The following is an 18,535-nucleotide window of genomic DNA, read 5'->3' as shown; positions in this document are numbered from 1 at the left end:
GACTCTTTCTTTGGCTCTGCTTCACTAAGCAGCAGCTGTGAGTGTGGCAGTATTGCCTCGCCTGTTACTGTTTTATTGTATGGGTGCACCCTTTACTATCCTAAGGGCCGCACCCATGCGAGGGGCACACCCCAAACTTGGCAGCCAAAAATTGCCATAAACACAAAATTGCAGCAGAAAACTTTTAACAATGCTTGGCACAGTCAATGCATATAGCGTTCAGACAAGATGGGGAGCGGGGCCAGTTGGTTAACATTCATTATGAATTTTTAGCTTGATGTGCACCGAAGATGCGGACAAGAAAAGTGGACAAGACAGCGCTTACGCTCACAACCGAGTCTTTCGTCGTTGGTGCACTAACTAAATATTCGCAATGCATGTAGTGTTGTTGCTGATGAAGTGTTTTATTTGATTGAACAATGATTTAACGACAATCCGCAAACGTTGTGAAAACTAAGTATCTCATCATGCTTACTTGCACTGGGGGCATTCTTGAAGGCGATCCATTCTGCCCAATGCGTCATGTCCCAGTGGCGTAGGGGGCTGGATCGTCAGGCTTTTTTACTGAAGCCGCACAGTTGAAATTCATCTGCGAGAACATTTTTATGTATGCCTACCCAGTGTATGTATGTCAGCCGATGTCACTTCCAAGTGTGTGTGTGTGGCTGTGGTGAAATTCAATTCACAGTCTCTCGCTACAGTGTCACTTCATAGTCACGTCAGGGTTTGGGCACATAAGACCTTACAGTTTAATTGCTTAGACATAGTTTACTGCCATGTCCTCAGAGCCATTTCATATCGCGTTTACTGTAATCATCACTTGTTTGTGTTCCTCTTCCCGGTTCTCGCCAGCGGAAGCAGCGGTGATCCCTCCAGGTATTCCAGCAAGCCGTCGGACATGACTCTTCCCGACATGAACCAGGTGAGAGTCTCGTGACTGCATAAACGTGCACGAGGATACTTGTAAATGACAGGCGATGTGTATAAAAGCAGGTGGCTTACAGGTTTTTTAAAATAACAAAACATCGGAGTAAGGAACAATCGCGATAATTTTGTTTAGCTCTCCTTCTGTGCCAGCTCTCCTTTTATATCACTCTTATGGAAAGGAATAAAATTCTTAGATGGGCTCATCAGGCCACTGATATGCCCATCTAAGAATTCTATTTCTGATAATTGTAAGAATTTTACAACAGAAAGAATGTGTGTACATTACGTGCGTGTGTTCTTGCTGTTTTTTTGAACAATATCATTACGATTGTTCCTTGCTCTGATGTTTTGTTATCTTCAAGAACCTATAAATCACCTGCCTTCACGAAATAAAGTCATTTGGAAGTTCTGTGCTTCGTGTGTGCATCTGCGTTCCAGTTTTCATCCTGTCTTCTTTGCACAGTTTAATATTTGGCTAAATCTCTAGTCACCTCTTTGCTCCGTCTGACTCAGTGTCCCTCGAATCTGCAGGAACAATTTGTCCAGATGTGGCAAACCGTGTACAACCTGTTTGTGGGCCATCCGGACGAGCAGGACTTCTACCACGCTCTCGCTTGCACAGGTACCCCAACCACGTTAACCGTGCTGCACGTCAAGCTTCTGCGGCACTAAAGGGGGGGTTCTGAAACTGCATTTATCCAATCTTTAATGTCTCCGAAAAGTTTAAAATGAGTTAACTGTCTCGCAGAAACACAACACAAAATTATTTTGAAATATTTCGGATAAGCAAAGATAGTAGAAGGACAAGGCTTACCGATTACCTTTATCATCTCCCCTCAAAATCCTTTGCTCCAAAGGAGTGGGATAATGCGTGCCTGCCTTAAGCATTGCATTTCAGTCTCATTGCATGATTACATACCCTTTGCATTGCATTTCCATTGCATCATTACATTTCTTTTGCATTGCATTCCCATTGAATCAACATTCCCATTGCATTAGATTTCCATTGCATCATTACATTCTTGTAGTATCATTGCATGCCCATTGCATTACATTCCAATTCCATCATTACATTCCCATGGCATCATTGCATTCCCACTGCATCATTACATTCTTGTACATTACACTCCGATTGCATCACTGCATTCCCATCGCTTTCCTACATTCCCATTGCATCCCTACATTCCCATAGCATCAATGCATTCCCATACCATTGCGTCATTGCACTCCGATTGCATCATTGCATTCCCATCGCATCCCTACATTCCCGTTGCGTCATTGTATTCCCATTGAAATGCATTCTCATTGCACCATAACATTCTCATTGCATTACATTTCCACTGCATCATTACGTCATCTAATATACACTGTAATTGCAGGAATCAGTACACTGATCTAAACATCTTTCCTGTTTTTGCAGGCATGCTCAAGCTTGTACTGGTTTTATTATTGCACAAGTGAAGTAATTGCCGGCACTGTTTAACGGTAATGACCTTAATGCTCACCCGGCTACGAGAACATGTGGAGCAAGATGTCTGGTGCAGTTTGAAACTGTTTTGGAGTAGGTGCCGCTGAAGTGGGCTTCCCAATGTCACGCAATCCTTGTGCATATGGTAGTCACAGTCCTTGAACCTCAAATAGAAACTTGTGGTTATAATTTCAGCTGAGAGCATGTTTTTTGAAGACTGTGTCTTCCCGAGCTTCTTCCACCCATATTCTGCAATGGGGTATGATAAATATTTGTGACCGAATTCAACAGTAGGAAAGGAAGTAAACAAATAAACAAGTAAATGAGAAATAAAATTGGAGAAAGTAAAACAGTTAAAGGGGCCCTGCAACACTTTTCCAAGTAGCCATGGAATGGCTTCACTAAAGGAGCTTATTGCCTCGTGAATCAACCGCCGCAAAAATTTTGAGAATCCGTCCAGTACAAGCGGAGTTACAGAGATTTGTCGCATGCGGTAATCGCTTTCTCGCTTCTCTCGTCCCGACAAAAGCGCTGGAAGCTAAGCAGGGAGAGATGGCACGGGGGAAGAAGGTACAGTCAACGACCGATAATTCGGACTCCACGGGGAACGTAAATAAGTCCGAATCATCGAATATCCGAAAAAACGAAAGTGTCAGAAAAAAAATCCTTTGACACTAAAGGGTCCCGGTGGCCGAAAAAAGTTGTCAATGCGTTGCTGCATGCACTTCCGCTTACATGCAACCGAGTCCGCCTGTATCTCCGCCAGTGTGATGTGATCGCTGTACGATGACGAGCTCGTTTCATTCATGAAGGCAACGGGTCTGTGCGGCGCACTTAGCGGTCGCACAAAGAGGCAGCATGAATGGTGGCGCGGCGCGTTTGGGTTCTCGCCTATTAAATGCATGCACTACGCATGCAACTGCACCAGGCCACATGCACTATCGAGCAGTAGACTGAAGATGCTTATCGTAAGGCTCTTCAGCGACTGAGCCGTACTGGCGCGTTTGCCGCCTGCCACCATCACGCCTCCGTGCATTTCCACTGCTTATCCGTAAAGACATCGCCACACGGCACCATGATAGCAGCCCCTTTGAATTTCTGGCCCGCTTCACCACATAACACTTCGGCATTGCGACAAAGCTGACTTTCGGACTCTGCTACTGTCGCAAACAGGTCGACTCGCGAAAGCGCTGGTTCGAACCTACGACATGATAGACGCGGCAGAGGTGGGAACTTCAATCATGGCCTTTCGGACCTGCAATTTCGGACGTTCTTGTCCATTGACGTCTATGGGGCTGGTGACGGTGCCGCGAAAGCGTCCGAATTTTCGAGCATGTCCGGAAAATCGGCCGTCCGAAAAATTGGCAGTTGACTATCTGCCGCGTTTCGTTGTTGTCGGCACGGCCTTCGGCGCTGGCTGTGACGGCACTGTTGGCGCCATTTAACTCGGACCTTTCGAGACAGCAGAGAGTAAAATAAAGCAAGTCTCAAAATAAAAATGAACGCGCGCAAAACGCTTTACCGCAGACACATTCGACAGAATGGCGGCGATAGCAGCATAGCAGCGCGCGGGAGCGCGGGGATACAGGAACCGGAATGTAGGGTGTTCACGATGACGATACGATTTCCCACAGTTGACCAGTGCCTCCAAGATTGGCATTTCCAATTACAAATCTCTGAGGCATGAAGTAGCGATCGAAATAAAGCTTCGTAGATCAGCAATTAGTTTTTGTTCCGATCTCTGAGGCCATATTTTGTATGGTACAGGTGCCGGAGGAGATAATGGCTGGCGATTCGGCATGCGCGACAGTCTCGGACGGGGTCCGGATTATCGAATGTAGATCTGGCTGCTGTCCGAAATATCGGTCGTCGTTACACACTACTTCTATGGGATGATCGGCGGTGCCGCGCGACCAGGGGCGTAGCCAAGGGGGGGGTTGGGGGGGTTCAAACCCCCCCCCACCCCCCCGAAAATTTTCAGTTTTGCTTGCGTATATAGGCACGCACACATACAAACACACGCACGAACATACATAAAGTATGGTTGAACCCCCCCCGAAAAAAATTTCTGGCTACGCCCCTGCGCGCGACTGTCCGAATTACCGAGCATGTCCGAATTATCGGTGTCCGATTTATCGGTGTCCGATTTATCGGTCGGCGACTGTACATCAGGCACACCTCATTACCTTGAGCACTTTTTCTTTGTTTTTTTTTCTTCAAACGTGCTACTTACTTTCAGTGCGATTGTGCACACATGGGCACGTGGTGGCGTCTCGCGGTGGCCGCAGAACTACCGAGCCCGCCATGCTCAAATCAGCCAATGGCGTGGAACTTCAGTCCATGACAGTGATTTTGAGTAATAGCATCATTTGTCAAGAGAAGAGGAAGCGATTTTTAGCTGACTGAGAATTTATTGTAAATTCCAGGCTGCGTGCTGCGCTACAATGTTTGGCTCGTGCGTTCTCGGGAGCCTCAACTACCGATAGGCAGCATTTTCTGACCATGCTGACAAAGTGTTGCAGGGCCCCTTTAAGGAATAGGACACTGTAGCCAATACTTCATAAAGCCTAACAAATGCAGCATTGTCTTCATTCAATATCAATCCAATGATTGAGTTGTCTGGTCCAATTTTCGTGGCTGTGTGCGTGCATACACATAACAACATAACCAGTGATGTGATAGCTGTGCCAGTTGCACCAAACTGCTCCAGAAGACCAATCCTGCTACGTCCTGCTACATTTTCACTATTCTGCGCCACAGCAGTGCCAAACATGGTGTTTTCATATTTCCGAAACTAATTTCTCGAGGTCAAAACACCCTAAGTATGCACCTTACAATTGCGAGCAACGGCTATCCTTTTATCCTCACGTGCAAACACCACGCTACAGTGGTGGTAACCACGTGTTTAAGGAAAATGTGCGTGCTTGTGCAGTGCTGGTCTGACTACCTTTCTATTGCACCATAGACCGCTTTTAACGTAAGTCACCAAAGGAGCAAATATACGCACTATAACAGAAACACCATTTTTCAAAGACTGCACATGTGCAATATGTGACGAACAGGCAAGTCGTGTGTCTGGGCTGTAGGTTCTCACTCCCCTGAATTTGCAAATGTTAAGAGGTTAACATTCGCAGACCTGTTGTGCCAACAAAACGAACGGAGAAAAAAAAAAAGCGCTGTAGAAAAAAGTCGCCGACTAACTTTCCAGAGCTCCTTGTTTATGCACCGGACTTCCCCGTGGAATGGCAACCGAATATTCGCGTGCTTTCGATTTCCCAAATGCAATATCGAAATGCGAAAGCAGTGGCGACCACGAACCACCACTTGAGAGTTGCACGTGCATGCCTTCGTTTTCATCGACGACACGAGACGCCACTTTCAGAATCGGAAAGCTTTTTTCCATCCATCCACCCCTTTCAGAATCTAACCACTGCAAAACTTTTTGTCGACTTGGCACCAAACCGCACATCCGCGGCCACTACCGATGAGGCACTTACGGGGTTAGCACTCTTTAGGCATAGCCTGTGGGTTTCTAACTTGGCGCGCCGTGCCAGGAAGCTTGCCCTATACGACATGAGATCGGGCGCAAAAGAGATCACACTTACAAGCTGAACCAAGGGCAGGACGTGTGAAACCAAGTTAGGGTTCGCAGTCAGGAGAACAGCTGCGACAACTATCCTGCAAAGGCCTGCCAAGCTTGTAAGTCCGCCTGCTGGTGGCAAAGGCTTTTGAAAGCCCACATTGCAAAGCCTACATCACAAAGCCTTTACATTTGTGGAACAGCACCTTCATTGATGGTGGAATTGAGGTCGCACGCGCAATATCTGTATTCTACGACGTAACTATTTACCGGACAAAAAAACCAAAAAGCTGAACATCAATACTGTGCACTCAACGCGGATGCGGGCGCCGTTCGGTGCAGAGTGCGCACATGGAACACGCAGCAAGTGGCCAGAGCAAAGGCTTGTTGGGCACCTAGACAACCCTTGCTCACACCACGAGCCCGCTACTCATCCTTTCGTTTTTCTTCCTTCTTTTTCCCCGCTCTGCTCCTCATTAGTTCGCTCTGCATCCCCTTCTCCTTTGTAACTCCTTCGTTGCTTTCTCTCTTCGGCCGGCGTACCTCCGTTGAAAAGAACGGAGGTACGCCGTACATCCGTTGCAACGGCGTACAGCGAGTGGTGATTCAAAGGAATCGCCGCTCGACTGCTGAATCAGAATCTGATTAATTGGATGTCAGCCCATCAGACGAGGAGTTACTTTCGAGTTAAGATTCCGATGTCGATGAACAAGCAACATCTCAATAGTGTGCGCGGCGAGACGATGCTGACTGGATCAAAGGTGACTTTTTCCCCCTCCGTGTTTCCATTTCATGCCACTTTGTGCACTTATTTTTGTACGTCTGTTAACTATGTTTATTCCAACGCATCATTTTTAGCAGTCGTATAAGCTTTTTTTAGAATTTATCTTGCTGTTAGTCATGAATAAACCGTGTGTATGTTAAGAACACAATTTTTTCTCACTTTATGGTCACCCTTAAAAAAACTGTGGCGATCTTTTTCTGAAATAGATTTCTCTGAACAATTTAAATAGGCAATAAAAAAATCGACTCTGGGGGGGTCGCATTTAGTGAAAAAATTCGACCCTCAAACGGTTAAACTGCTGCACTTCTTCTCTTGTACTATACTTGCAGGGACCGAGTTGCTACAAATGGGCGAGATGAACCATGAGGCCAAGACTAAGCCTGACAACTCGGCTGGTGGTGAGAATTCCAGGGGAGATGGGACAACAGATCGGGTGAGTTCAACCACAGCACTTGTTTTTTTAATCGTACCATGCACTGCTTATTGTCGGGAATTCTGACCTTAAATGGACAATTTTTTATTCAACTCCAAAAAAACACTGTGTAATGGACATCATCATCTCCTGACTGTCTCAGTCAGAAAGCCAGCTGTAGGTCAGTTTTTTTTTTTTTTTTTGAACTAACTGTGCAGCAGGATTGGACATGAGGAAAAAAAGAAGGGACAAAGAAGCGCAGAATCACAACTGTTTTATTGAAAAAACATATCACCCTTATATAGCCGCAGCAAGGATGGCATGTCACTCAACTAATAACAACATAAAAAAAACAACAACGCGAGTCACGGATTTCAATCAAACAATCAATGCAATGTAGTTACCTGTAGCATGTGAAATGCAGATACACTCAAACCTCGATATAACGAATTATCGATTATAACGAAGTAAATGAGGAATAGTCTTGTCGTAGCTACAGTGTTACAAATAAACGTTTATAACGAATTTTGGGATATAATGAAGTTATTTTGTGGCAGATGTGACTTCATTACAATGAGGTTTGACTGTACGCAAATCCGGACCACATGACAGTCACTGTTTGCAATAAGCTGGTACGCTTAAAGAAAAGGAAGGGAAACCACAGGGGGATAGTAAGAAGGTCATTGACAAGTACAGGCTTGCGGTGATCCCGTATGTCCATGGCCTCTCCCATGGGCTAAAGAAAGTAGGCGCAAAGTATGGAGCACGCATAGCCTTTTCAGCGCCAGCTAAGCTGTTGAAGGTTTCCAATTTAGTGAGCCAAAGGAAACAATGCAACAGTGTGATACAGAGAAATGAGTGTCATGTTCAGCATAAGAACAAATATGTGCCATGCAAGGTAGGCATAGCGTATCAGGTCCCGTTGGCGTGCGGGAAATCATATGTTGGTGAAAGTGGCAGATGCATTAATATGAGGCAAAGGGAAGACGAGCGATCGCTTTCCAATGCCCCGGGCTTACATTTGCCCGCGCATTGCCGAGAGTGTGGTTGCGAACCAGTCTTTAATGAGTCGATAGTTGTATCAAGGGAAAGGAGATACGTAGGCCGCAAGATTATAGAGGCCTTTCACATCAGCAGAAAGGGAGACTAGTGTATTAGCTGTCCCTCTATCAGTCTATCTGACAAGAAATTCGTGTATCTGTGTTCGACATGCTACAGGTAGTTACGCTGCATTGATTGTTTGATTGAAATGTGCGACTAGCATTGGTTTTTGTTTTTGTGTACGCTGTTATTTGCTGAGTGGCACGCCGTCCTTACTGCGGCTATATAAGGGTGATACATTTTTGCAATAAACCAGTTGTGAGTCGCTGCTTGTTTGCCCGTTCTTCCTTTCTTCTTGTCTCGTACTGCTGCACAGTTTTTTCAGATGATCCCGTACCAACTTGGCCAACATTCAACATTATTGGGTCAGTTACTGAGCTAAGTGAAAATAACAACAGTGAGTTTTTTAAAGGGACCTTGAAATGGTTTTTGGATATTTTGTCAGCGTTTAAGGCTGCGGCATCGTCAAATCATTTATACCACAAATTGAGCTACACAGCTTGCGTCAAGGCAGCTATGGGCAGTCTTCTTACCCTCCTCCTCGGCACTGTTCTTCCTCCTTAACTCGTCGAATGGCAGCCATCACTGGCAACGGCAGTGCATTTGGTGGGTTGAGCTGTGCTACCTTCCGCATAGTCTCCACAGTCAACTCAGGCTGCGTGATGGTGCGGCCGGAGCACTGCCGGAGTTGATTGCGCAGGCTATGCAGTAGGTTGAGATCTTCTCTGCCAGGTGCCACAATGACACCAGCTATTCACATCTTATTTTCCAGTATGCAGATGATCTGCAAATGCCAAGAAGTGTACGGACAGACAAAAAGTATCTGAGAACGATCACTGATGAGTGTAAACACTGGCAATCAGGTGGTGTCTCATGGCAGCTGGTGCTGGCTTATGCTGACTAAATGGGGCGATTCCAAATTATTCTTATGCCCTGTCTGACATTTCCCCAGTAGAGAGTTATTGCTTCGGTTTTTTTTCCCCTTCTCCATGCAGGAGGCTCCTCGGGACTGTGGTGCCACGGCAGCCACCGTGTCGTCGGACATGTGGGACCGGCACTGGCACATCAGCTTCCAGCAATTCCGAGCGTGCTTACACAAGGACGAACATCTGGCAAGCTTCTTTGACACCAAGACACCTGTGTCCAGTGCACTCGAAGGACTTCGCAGCAGCCGGATCCAGCAGCGGGCGTCCAGCACGCCTCCGCTCACAGGTGCCATCAAGGTCTGATCCGCGAACCCCTCAGAGTGCCGTGTCAGGTCACTGCTCTGTCAAGGAGATGTGACCGCCCGAACGCTGTAGTGGCGACGGTTTCGTGAGCGAGTGCTTCCTACTGTGCCACAATTGCACATGCCGTGCACGGAGAAAAGGTGTAAATAATTGTTTGGACTCCAAACACCATTTGTACCGTATTGTTAACGGCTACGACCTTGTTTACGGGTTGCAAGTACAGTTCTGCTTGACCGGAAGGCTACAGCATCACCCAAACCTGTAAGAGTCCCAGCTTTGCGAGCCTCGTAAGAAAAAGGAAAACCCAGGAGCAGGCGACAATCCAATTCTCAAGTGGTGAGACATCCCGAATTGCCGTACTGCTGTACGGTTTGAAGGAGACTGCCGATGAACTGCCATGCATAGCTGAAGAATCAGACTGTTTAAGCGTTCTACAAGTATCCCCACAGAGAACATCTTTTGGAAATAAACAGCCGCTCGCATACAAGAGGGCGGAGTCAGCCACGGTGCAGGGCCGCAGGGTGCCAGCGTAATTTGAGGTTGGACACGATTTGGACTTGGGCAGGACAGTTTGCCGTCGGCTTGGCAGTCCACCATCTTCCAAGAGTTCACCTGCTTCGCTGGAGTTGAGATCACTGCTAACTCCAGTTGTCCGCGCACCTTGAACTGCCTCTTTGCTGGCCCACGTTCTGTACTTTGGTTCTCTCGAAAATTTGGTTAATGGTCCTTGTTCTAGACATGAGCTCCTGTTTCAGATACATTCTTTTCATGACAAACTTTGGAGGCATGTGTCAAGCAAAAGGGGGCCACGAGTCGTAACTGAACACCCTTTTCCTTACGGCTTGTTCAACTGTTAATTGCCGGACCGAGTTGGAATTCTTCTGGAATCGTTACAGTGTTACGCTGCTACGAGCAGCCTGCTGCACCTCTGTGTTCCGCACCGATGCACCGTTCCTGCACGAACATTGTGTAAGAGCGCTCTTTTAAGAGCTGATAAAAGTGCCATGGACCAAGAATTGATTTCGCAGAACAGAGATGGCTATATATATTGCGCGAGCCATGGTGCCGTCCTTCGATTGAAGTTTGCATTGTTTTATTTTGCGCACCAACGTGGAAGCAAAAAGTGTGCGTGTGTGTAATAGTACCGTTTTACTCTGATACGTAACACGATGATATGTATCAAACTTCTGACCAGTATTGAGCTGCCCGCACACGGCAGCTGGAATTTCGACGTAGGCTATGGAATGCTGAAGTGGTGTAATCTCTGCAATTTGCACCATATGCGGTGTAAAGCTGCCTCATTACTTTACGCCCTCTGTGATGGTGAGTTACGCGGTTTGTGATTTTACACCATTTGTGGTATAAAATTATGCCCTTTGTTCTGCAACTTGTCATGCAGATGTAACAATCATTTTTTACTCCCTGTTTATTTTCGCACTGTTTGCCTGGTACTTTCTAGCTGGGAATTCTAGGAGACACTCGAAGAACCTATAGCACTGCTGACAGGGGAGTCGCAGTGTTGATGAAACTAGAGGCATATGAGAATGATGGTGAAAACGTTTGTGCATCAAAAAAGAAATTTCATGCAGGAGGGTGTAAAATATCTAAGGCTGCACTGTGTGGAAGTCACTTTCTCGATTTATACGTGCACGTGTTCCCTTATTTGCATGTTATCTTCTCTCACTCTATTAGTCTCGCACTCTAAACACAGTTGTGCCACTTGAGGTGTCTTTCTCTTGCACAACAATAATTGTCATCTGGCTTGCATACCTTTCCTTACTCTAATGCTGTGTACTCTGTAACTTTCTGGTCAGGAATTGCATTTACGCATCAGTTTAACATAGCATTCTCAATATGAAATTAGCAGCAACAGTTTTCAGAAAAGGAGACGCAAGTACGCCGGCTGACAATTATTGTTCTGGGACAAAAAAGACGCCCCAAAGGGTGCGTTTCTGGAGTGTAAGGGTTCATTCTTATCGGCGACTTGAAGCAGTCACACAACCACTTGTAACTGGTGACCGGGAGGCGACTCAAAGCTACCAATATTCACACCGGCTAGCGCGAGCTATCTTTTGTCACAGCTAAATGCCTCGTGATTGCGACTCCATTCATGTCACAATCACGAATGTCACACGTAATTGACAAATCCAGCAGCGAAGCGACTGAACCAAAACAGTCGCCTTACGACCAAAGCAATCATTTGCGACTAACTTGGTCGCCTGACCACTGCCAGTTGCCGGTGCAAATAAGCCCTGACAGGCACGCATTTGCCAATGGGCCAAAGTGGTTATCACTGCTGCTGAGGTGCTTGCACCTACAAATTGTTACGTGACATACAGTGCTGAGTCACGGAGCTTCAAATGTGGGAAGGACCGCATGACTTTTGGGGTCTCCAGTTACTGCATGATATAGAATACAGTAGACTGTCATTAAACGGAACCTGAGGGGATGAACAGGGGTGCAGAATACAAGTACGAAACCAATCATATCAGAGGCAGTTGTTCCATTTAATCAGCAGTTTCGTATCAGTGATTTCCGTTTACTCAGAGTCTACTGTACGGCGTCTCTACTCCGCTCTTTTATGAACAGCCTATCTTCTATTTTTTGCTTTTCTTTTTGAATTTTCTTTTTCCCATTAAATATAGCCAGCAGAGAGATGCAAATGTCTTTTGTGATGTCCCACATCACTCGCAAGATATTTGCTCACGTTTAGTACTCTCTGTAACTGCCTCATCTGTTGCCTCCGATGTGGCAGGTATGCTGCACAATTTCGCACATTCACGATTCGACGTATTCTGGATAATTTTGCTCACGTGTGTGTGAACTTTGTCGGTGGTGTCATTAATGTGCGTTTGCTGCTTCTGTATTTTGGTTGCGCACCTTGAATGCCTGAGTTGCCACGGTGACAGCCAACCCAAACAAGGTCCGTTATTGTAGCTGCAAAGGCTGGGCCGAAATGTAGTCTTAATACATGTTCCATTTGGCGTCAAATTTTGACGTACACTCAAACCTCATTATAACAAAGTCGCATCTGCCACGAAAATAACTTCGTTATATCCGAAAATTCGTTATAAACATTTATTTGTAACACTGTTGCTATGACAAGACTATTCTTCATTTACTTCGTTATAACCGATAATTCGTTATATCCGTGTTCGTTATAACGAGGTTTGAGTGCGGCCGGACTGCATCTTCTGGGTCAGCACACCAGCCTTAGAAACTTGCTGTCTTTACGTTTTTCATGGAAGTATTTTCAAAAGTACAAAATTACAATGACATTAGAACATAAACATTGTAAAGTCTAGTGTTTTCTTTCTTCCATCTTTAAACAGTGAAAGCAAAACTGTGACGACTTACTGCAGCGTGCTCGTGATGCATGCTGAGATACGCCGACATGATATTACCATACTTGGCAGTGTGACATCATCATGAATCTCCGATGTGGAGCCATAAAAAGCAATGGCAGTATATGTAATGGCAGTCTTACGCGACTTAATGCGTCGTTTTACTTTGATTGGTTTTTTTTTCCTGAAATGATAGCTATAGCTACATTTAAGCAATGTCCTAAGTACCAGAAAAAAAAAAAGGGCTACCGGTGGCGTGTGTGCTATGCTAATGTAGATGAGAAAGTGTTGCTTTTCTTAATTGTACCAATGCTATTTTTTTTATGTGGACTTAAAAGATGGTCGTCGATATTATAGATATGTGCATGTTGTACCTAGCTTGTAATCTGAAAAAAAATTGCTGAAAGTAGGCTGGCACTACTTGGAGGCTAATGGCAATATGACTTTTGCAGACTGGGGCTAGTACGGCTAATGGATTGCACTGGCATTTGTTGCACTGGGGTAAAAAAATCTCTTCTGGTCAAGAATTAATACTGAAGATGCACCATTCTTATGTTTTCCCGTTGAGACAGGCAGCTGCACATGCAGCAATGCATTGTTGGCTAGTGAAGGTTAGCTGGTTAGTACGACACTATTCCAATTAATGGCATGAAAAAGACATTTGAAAGTCAAAGAGACAGGCACATTGGTGTCCGTGTTTCTACGAAAGTGTTGACCTATTTTGTGTATGTGAGCAAGCGTAATTTGAAGGGGTCCTTTCCCATTTTTGGAAACGGAATACGTGGCCAGTCTGTAGTGAAGCCACCTGCGAACATCTGAGCCAAACATTATAGCACTGCAACCAGTAGGGAATGTACAATTTCGTTTCAAAGACAGCTAAAATCGCTTGCTCTCTCCTTGGCCAAGTATGCAGCAGGTGAGAGTTTCACGACCATTGACTGCCCCACCCCCACGTTTAGCTTCCAGCATGCTCATCGGGACGAATCAACAGCGCACTCATCCTATGATAACTTCCTGTCACTTCGCTTATATACTTGACAGACTAAAAAAATGTTTACGGTGGGGGATTCACGCGGGAATGAACTTTTAAAGCAAGGTCATTTGATGAGTACTTACAAAAGTGTTCTAGGGCCTGTAATATATTTTAGAATTCACTAACTGCTTTGTGGATATGCTCAAGGCTCACAAGGATGAATTCCCGTGATAAATGCAGGCAAAAGTATAAGTGAATACACTGAATAGGTTTTATAATGCATGGTTTACGTGGGCAATATCGTGATTGCAGGTACAGCATAAGTGAACACCTTTGACTCATAAGAATCGTTTAAAAATTATGTAACACTTATGTTACAATTAATGCGCAATGCAGGAGTATCCAACTCTTTTCAGAGCATTGTTCTATATATGATGGCAGGCAGTTTTTTAGGCTGACATGGAGAAACACAAGGCGCATTATACGTGCACAAATATTTACATTAGCCACATCGTCAAATATAATTATGGCAATGTTTCTGACGCATTACAGGCACATCATTGCGTAGAAATGATGGGAAAATGGTTATGATGTGACCAAAAAAAAATTGTGGAATAAAATGCAGTGTGCGCTGTTCCGTAACGCACATTTTTATGTGACAGCGCTAGAAGTAAGTCTTGCTGTCTTTTAACAAAGTTTGTACTGAAACAGCAATTTGAGAGTGTTCCAGTCCACTAAATCTTTCACAAATGCACTAAAATTTAGGCAAACAAAATTTCATTCGAAACACTCAATAACTGGCTACCCATTGGAAGCAAATTTTTGGTGCTGAACTTTCCAGGCCTAGCAAGAAAACATGAAGTGGTAACTGCTTATATGCAATGTTGAACAGCAGAACACAATGCTAAGTGCCATGTCGTCGTAAGATTTTAGTAGGTCTTACCCTAACCAACTTATCGCAGAGTTCAGCAGCGGTCAGCATGCATCACTCGCATAGGACAGCCTTAGCTCTACTCTCGGCTTGTTTGTTGGTATGCTAACGTTGCCGGTCGTATCTTGCTTACCTGAACATTGCCACGTTGGAATGGAATGCCAGGCAAATCACACCTTGAATTATTTATGAAGATATGTGGCATGACGTTGATCCACATTCATTTACCAAACGCATGTCCACCATTATACTTCACATCACAGAAAAAGAAAGGGTTCCATCGCTTGCTGAAATATGAAAACACAACAAGCGTAAAAGTGTCTCGTTAGTGTTCATGGGCCTCGTTCTGTCATGGCTGAGAAGGGCAAGGTTTCGATGCTAATGTTTCGTTTTCAAATTCAGGCCTCGCATATTGAACGAAGCGCAAGCAGTGTGTGCAGCAGAGTTGGCTTTACGTCGCACATGTTGGCGAAACCTGGCTGCACACTTCTTGGCATGTTTCAGCAGCACAAGTTAAGAGCCATTTTCTTGCTAGAAGAGCTCACGGAAGCCACACTTGACATTGCTTTTGCATGTGCATGCATGACAACAGCAAGCCAGTCCTGTAAACTTGCGTGCATTAGTGGATGCAAGTGCTCTACTGTTAAACTAGTAATGAACCGAGATGTTGCATGAAACAAGATCGCAGATGTTATCGCCGCTAAGCATGTGTTTAGACTTTTTGGGTGCACCTGTTACAGCTCACAGGAAAGATTTTATTAAAGAGACTTTGCACGGCCTCTGCTCAGTGGGACAGACGTGTCGATAAGCATATATTTTGCTACAAGATACACTGAATGCGTTGTTAGTGTCCTTGCATAGAAATTTTAGCAATGTGACAAGTAGAATGCTCACTTAGGTCTGTTACGCGCGAGCCAAAGTATCCAAGAAAACTAAGCCAGTTATTTTAACGATGTTAAACATACTCTGATCTTACATAATGTTGTCTATGTAGAATTCCCTTTTAATCAAGTCTGAATTTACATTAGCGTAAATCGTGGCTGATGCATGGGAGCCAACATTGCCGCGTTAACAAGTTTTACATAAATCTTGTAGCAGCCATTGTAGCCTAGATTTCCACGTATCTAGTCAAGATCGCTGAAGGGGCCATGACACCAAATTTTCACATTTGAATTGCGCATTGCAATGCATTCGATGCGGTCGAGAATCTGTATTTGCATGTTTTGTTTTATCATAGTTGAAGTGTGCGCCAATGTGACGACACTGATTTGCAACAGAATAAAAGTGTGTCTCCTGCTCAGCCAGGGTTGTGTACTGTGTGCATATGTGGTTCTGCTTTCACATGCGCGTCACTTCTTAGCCTCACACGAGCCTTAGCGAAAGGACTGTCACTGTTTGCACAAAAGGCTCATGCCAACGTTGAGTTGAAAATGTTCAGTTAAATTTAAAAACCGCCGCTTCCTGTTATGTGTGGCCGGACCGCACAGTCAACCATGAAAAGTGTACTGGACATGGGATTAATGAAAAAGCCCAGGCACATAGCGTAAAATTCAGTCTCAAGCTGCAGTATGAGTTCTTGTAGCCTGCCCAGTGGTCTACTAAAATTGAAAGCACCATGTCTTAAAGGGCCTTGCACCCACATTTTATGTGATGAGCTCTGTATTAAAGTGCATTTCTTGGGCCATCTGAAGCTTGATGCGAAAAGAATTGCGAAAATTGACGTCGCCAAACGATTTCAACGTACAAATTCAACATTAAAAACAGATGACAAAGAGTAGCCATGCTCCTTCACATTTCACTCACCCAGGGAGGACCAATACTGGCGTAACACAGTCGCTTTTGATCGCGATCAGTCCTAATCCAGATCGAATTTCTTGATCGTCATTGGCTGTTTTACGTGAGCTGCTAAAGGGAACCAATCAATCTTGAGATATTTGATTTTCATCATGCTCAATCGTGATCAGCAGTGTGCCATGCGACACCAGTATAGTGATGTTTTCAGCTTTCATTTGTCACCAGTTAAAAAATGAGTTAATTGTGCCCTTTCATGACAATTTGTATCATCTCTTTCTGATGCACTGTCTACCTTAGTAAAGAACGAGCAATGACAAGTGTTGAGCATTTCTTAACCACCACTCTTGACAGGCATTTTTGTTGCATCGTTTTTGTCATGTAAGGGCAAAGAAAAAAGCTAGCATGCGGTAATGACTGTTGCTGCCTTTGCATTGGTAGAAAAGTAAAACTGTATTGTTTGAATGCTCTCTTTTTCTTGTACTTGAATTCATGTCAATGTCACGAGACGGCGCAATTAGTGCCGCTTTGTAAGGCCCATCTAGACGCGATGTTGAAAGTGCATCAGAGATTCACTGGGCAGCGCACCGATAATGCAAGTTGTAGAGCTTTTTGTTTATATTGCATACTATAGTTTCATGCCAAACCAGCATAAGCACACGTGTCTCGCATCTGCTGCCAACAACTGTCAGTGCGTAGCGCTGCGGTCTGCACGGAACACATTCTACGAACAGCACTGTAATGCCCTTAGGCGCTGTGGGTACTATGATAAATAAATAAATAAATAAATAAATAAATAAACAAACAGTTTAACCAGGTTTTGTAATCGTGCGTGGCACATAGAGTTTACAAGCGGAGCACAAAGTTGCCACTTTCTCAAGTCGGGAACGGTATTTGAATCAGATGCACTTCTTGACATGGGGTGTCGCCACATGCCGGTTCTGCAATCCATAGTCTGCTAACAATACACAGTAGCCACACTAGTGCACACAGGAATCGCAACAGGAGAGAGCGAGCGCAGTTCATGCCGCGTTCTCCAGGTCATGACACGCGCTGATGTAACTTCTTTCCCCCATGCCATCTCCCCTGTGTAGCTTCCAGCGTGCTCGTCGGGACAAGAAAAGAGAGAAAGCGCTTAAATCCCTGTAACTCCGCTTGTTCTTGACGGATTCGAGAAATTTTTGCGGCAACCAATCTGTGAGGCAATGAAGTCCGATGCCAAGGTCGTTCGATGATTACTTGAAAAGGTGCTTCAAGACCCCTTTAACAATGATAACTTTCGCATTTTTCGTGGAACCCATGTCCTGTAAACTTTTGTGGATGACTGCAAGTATCATCGTCTGCTCTACTTTACCGGAGCATTGAGAACGGTTGCCTTCTCGTAAATGTCATCGTTCGAGGCTCTGTGCATTCCACGCAGCATTTCTGTTTGCTGCTTTGGCTGCAGGCATGTGCACTTGTTAACCTTGATGTTTTGCATGTTTAACAATGCTGTTGCTGTACTTGTTTGTTGCATTTCATGGCAAGGAATCTGAGATGGAACATATGGTTGGCGATGAGATGCTAGTTTTTCATTATTGTGCTATCCAATTCACTGATCACCTGCTCTTTCTCACAGTGTTTTGCCTTCTGTATCGTGCTCACAGATTGAAACGCGAAAATTTAGGGCTAAGTAATACACTAACTTTCGTTTCCAGCATCTCCAGTTTGTGTCATATCGGCGTACTTCTGACCGGAACACTTACAGCAGACCTAAGATTACTTTTAGCGGCCAGTTTCGTAGCGACATGACATAATTATCTCGAGCAATTGCTCATAGCAGTCATTATGATGGAAAAATTACTGTTGCATTTCAACCCATGAGGACTTTACATATTCTCACGCACAGTTTTCGTTATACACGTATACCTGTCAGTCTTTACTTTTAAGTCATTCTACAATGCATGAAGACAGTGTGCTATATCTAGCACTGCAATGCAATGCAAAACGGTGAGA

General features: G+C 44.8%; 2 protein-coding genes across 3 annotated transcripts in view; both read left to right on the top strand.

The window, feature by feature from the left end:
- LOC119399469 (TBC1 domain family member 9-like) overlaps positions 1 to 18,535 on the top strand; it is a 705,668-nt gene that overhangs the window by 69,434 nt on the left and 617,699 nt on the right.
- Positions 859 to 18,439, top strand: LOC125759299 (TBC1 domain family member 8B-like). 2 transcript variants are annotated; one of them, XR_007416867.1, is made up of 5 exons: positions 859 to 922; positions 1,459 to 1,549; positions 7,089 to 7,192; positions 9,268 to 12,499; positions 12,670 to 18,439. XR_007416867.1 is itself a non-coding variant. In XM_049417721.1 (4 exons), exons 1-4 carry the CDS (start codon positions 899 to 901, stop codon positions 9,499 to 9,501), a joined length of 453 nt encoding a protein of 150 aa, XP_049273678.1. In that variant the 5' UTR covers positions 859 to 898; the 3' UTR covers positions 9,502 to 18,439. The 2 variants fall into 2 exon arrangements, 1 of the variants encoding a protein (XP_049273678.1); XM_049417721.1 differs by having other exon boundaries at positions 9,268 to 18,439.

This window comes from Rhipicephalus sanguineus, chromosome 7, assembly GCF_013339695.2.
Source record: "Rhipicephalus sanguineus isolate Rsan-2018 chromosome 7, BIME_Rsan_1.4, whole genome shotgun sequence".
NCBI classification, from domain to species: Eukaryota; Metazoa; Arthropoda; class Arachnida; order Ixodida; family Ixodidae; genus Rhipicephalus; species Rhipicephalus sanguineus.
This window is presented reverse-complemented; position numbering and strand designations above follow the sequence as displayed.

Coding starts and splice junctions, on each gene's coding strand:
- LOC125759299 (XM_049417721.1), top strand. CDS start 899: ATGACTCTTCCCGACATGAACCAG. Junction 923..1,458: donor CTCTTCCCGACATGAACCAG/GTGAGAGTCTCG, acceptor TCGAATCTGCAG/GAACAATTTGTCCAGATGTG. Junction 1,550..7,088: donor CCACGCTCTCGCTTGCACAG/GTACCCCAACCA, acceptor CTATACTTGCAG/GGACCGAGTTGCTACAAATG.